This window comes from Tachysurus vachellii, chromosome 23 (assembly GCF_030014155.1).
Source record: "Tachysurus vachellii isolate PV-2020 chromosome 23, HZAU_Pvac_v1, whole genome shotgun sequence".
Taxonomy (NCBI): Eukaryota; Metazoa; Chordata; class Actinopteri; order Siluriformes; family Bagridae; genus Tachysurus; species Tachysurus vachellii.
The window spans coordinates 1,305,838-1,308,337 of NC_083482.1; the positions used below are offsets into that span (position 1 = coordinate 1,305,838).

Below are 2,500 nucleotides of genomic sequence, written 5' to 3' on the forward strand. Positions count from 1 at the left end.
GTGTTAATATAGGATCAGCTTTCCAGCGCTGGAGAGAACTGAAGGAGCAGGAAGTTGGTCACATTCACAGATTGGAGTTTCCTGAGTCAATAACTCCTGAGCTAAACACTGTTACTACACAAATAACACCTCTTTTCTATCGTAGTAATGTAGAGACGCAGCTACAACCGTGTTTTGTGTAGTAACAGTGTTTAGCTCAGGAGTTATTGACTCGGGAAACTCCAATCTGTGAATATGTGACCAACTTTACTTAAGACGCCGAGGCGCTTTTTTCCTTCTCGATAGGTGAGTAACGTTGGTTTTGTTTTGTTACACAGAACTAATATATGTCTTTGTCCTTTACATGATTATGCTTGTGTGTCATTTTTGCTTGTTTGTTTATCTACAATCGTATTGTTCTTCACTTCAGCTATGATAAAGACACGTTTCTTTCCGTTAGTTGCCTGGGTTACGTATGTATGTGTGGGCGGAGCTATCAATACAGGGGTGGGACCCATTTGGGTTAGGGGCGTGTTTGTTTTGGTGATTTCAAATGTCAACATTGGCTTTCAAACATCGGAGACCTCACCTTTAAGCAGCAAGAGTAAGTTAGGACTGAATGGTATTTCTTTGTCCATGTGTTTCTGGAGGTAAATAATTATACTAATGTAAAAGTACACATTTCAGTACCAAAGTGTGTTACTGTGAAAATTTACTACAGTTGTGCCTCATAGGATGCAGAGATTGTGTCACTGAATCATATAGTGGTCACCTGTTGATACCATTCAGTTCTGAGGAAGAGAAAAAACAGTGGAGTCAGTGGGAGTGAGTGTAAAGTGAGATGTCACGATCAAAATGTCAACCTTGAGGTGTTCTGTGCCTCTGACTCGTCCATCTGTGTGGACCAGGAGGAAATAACCTCAGTGTATCGTGGTGTTGCAGGTGCCCAGGTGGATGCTGACCTGCAGTCCATGCAGGTGGGCTCTGTGATGCGGAAGGTGAAGTCACGCACCTGGAAGAAGCAGCGTTATTTCCGCCTGCAGGACGACTTCGCCACCATCTGGTACAAGAGCAAAAAGGCGGGCAATGCCCAGTCCACGTGTAAGCTCAGCTGGCCGGGGACAAACTCCTTCAGTATGAGCTTTTCACTCCATACAGCTTCAGAGCAGGGTACTGTGTTATAACTGTGGGAAGGTATAGACCTCAAATTTACACAGGTGAGATAGGTGGAGAACGCTGAAGGCAAATAGGAGACAGGTGAAGACATTGACGTGCTAACGAGAGCAGCTTCTTTTTAGGATTTCCTAAAACTTTAAATATAATGCTATATGCTAATGCTAATCTTTAGTGCTATGATTCTGACCTCGGTTGGTTTCAACTTTGGAAATTTGTGTCAATTTTCATCCCTCCACGTTTATTGACTAGACAAAACTCTATAATGTTGTCTTTTATAACTGCTTACAGTTTTCTTATGTAACAAAGAGATATTTCTGTCCCTGTGAAGGTGTGAAGGTTCAGTCAGCACCACAAGGGTTTGTGTAGATCTGTTTAAGATCTTTTTCAGGAACTCATGTACTTTAGTCATGTTTCACCAAAGGAACCCAAACCTGTTTGAGGTCCCGGTCTATACTTTGGTTCTGTGAGCTGTTTTAGTCTCTTCTTCTGAGTCTGTATTTATCTGCTGACTAGGAGCTATGGGGTGGAGCTCGTTATACTGAGCATCACCAAGAGTGTGTTCATATGAGCCGCACAGCACCACTGTGGAAAGTGGGTTGTTTCTGCAATGCTTATAAAGGTTATAATGTGAGTGTGTGAAAATCTTGATATGTGATATTTAACTTTATGCTCGAAGAGTCTACCTTAATGTCATATTCACACTAGTAAGTAAAACAATAAAGGAACCTGTCCAAGAACCGCTGAGCTCTTCATCATGAGTTCTCTCAGACTCCCCAAGTTCCTAATGAAATATTAGAACCAAGGTGGAAACACATAGCAAGAGAGTAATGGTGATGAAGCTTACGTTGTGTGTGTGTGTATGTGTGTGTGTATGTGTGTGTAGTCTCCATCAGTGACGTAGAGGCTGTGCGAGAAGGTCACCAGTCTGAAGTTCTGATCAGCATTGCCGACGAGTTCCCGCCGGATCGCTGCTTCACGCTGGTCTTTCGTGGTCGCCGTGGCAACCTGGACCTGGTAGCCGAGTCAGCAGAGGAGGCACAGTCATGGGTGAACGGAGTGCGCAAACTCATCAAGAACCTGGAGAACATGGACCAGAGGGAGAAGCTGGACCAGTATCCTTTGTGAGGGACTCACGCAGCATGGGCTAAAGTGGCAAAGTGGTGATTTATTTACAACTCTGGTGCAGCAAAAGTCCTAAAAATGCGCTCTTAGTGGCAAAATGGACGGCAAGACAATGACATAGATGTGGTCAGTGTTCTGTGAGGGTAGCAGAGCGGTGTGTGGGTGAGTCGGTGCCCAGGAGGCGGGCAAGGTGCAGCACAGTCCAGGAGTGTTGTTTGGTCCA

At 44.4% G+C, this 2,500-nt stretch overlaps 1 protein-coding gene across 1 annotated transcript in view; it reads left to right on the forward strand.

Annotated features, from left to right (window-relative positions):
* Positions 1 to 2,500, forward strand: part of plcd4a (phospholipase C, delta 4a) — an 18,802-nt gene that overhangs the window by 1,645 nt on the left and 14,657 nt on the right. The window contains exons 2-3 of the mRNA XM_060858811.1: positions 922 to 1,080; positions 2,039 to 2,267. Of these exons, the coding sequence (XP_060714794.1) occupies positions 922 to 1,080; positions 2,039 to 2,267 (388 nt within the window). The remainder of the gene's footprint in view (positions 1 to 921; positions 1,081 to 2,038; positions 2,268 to 2,500) is intronic.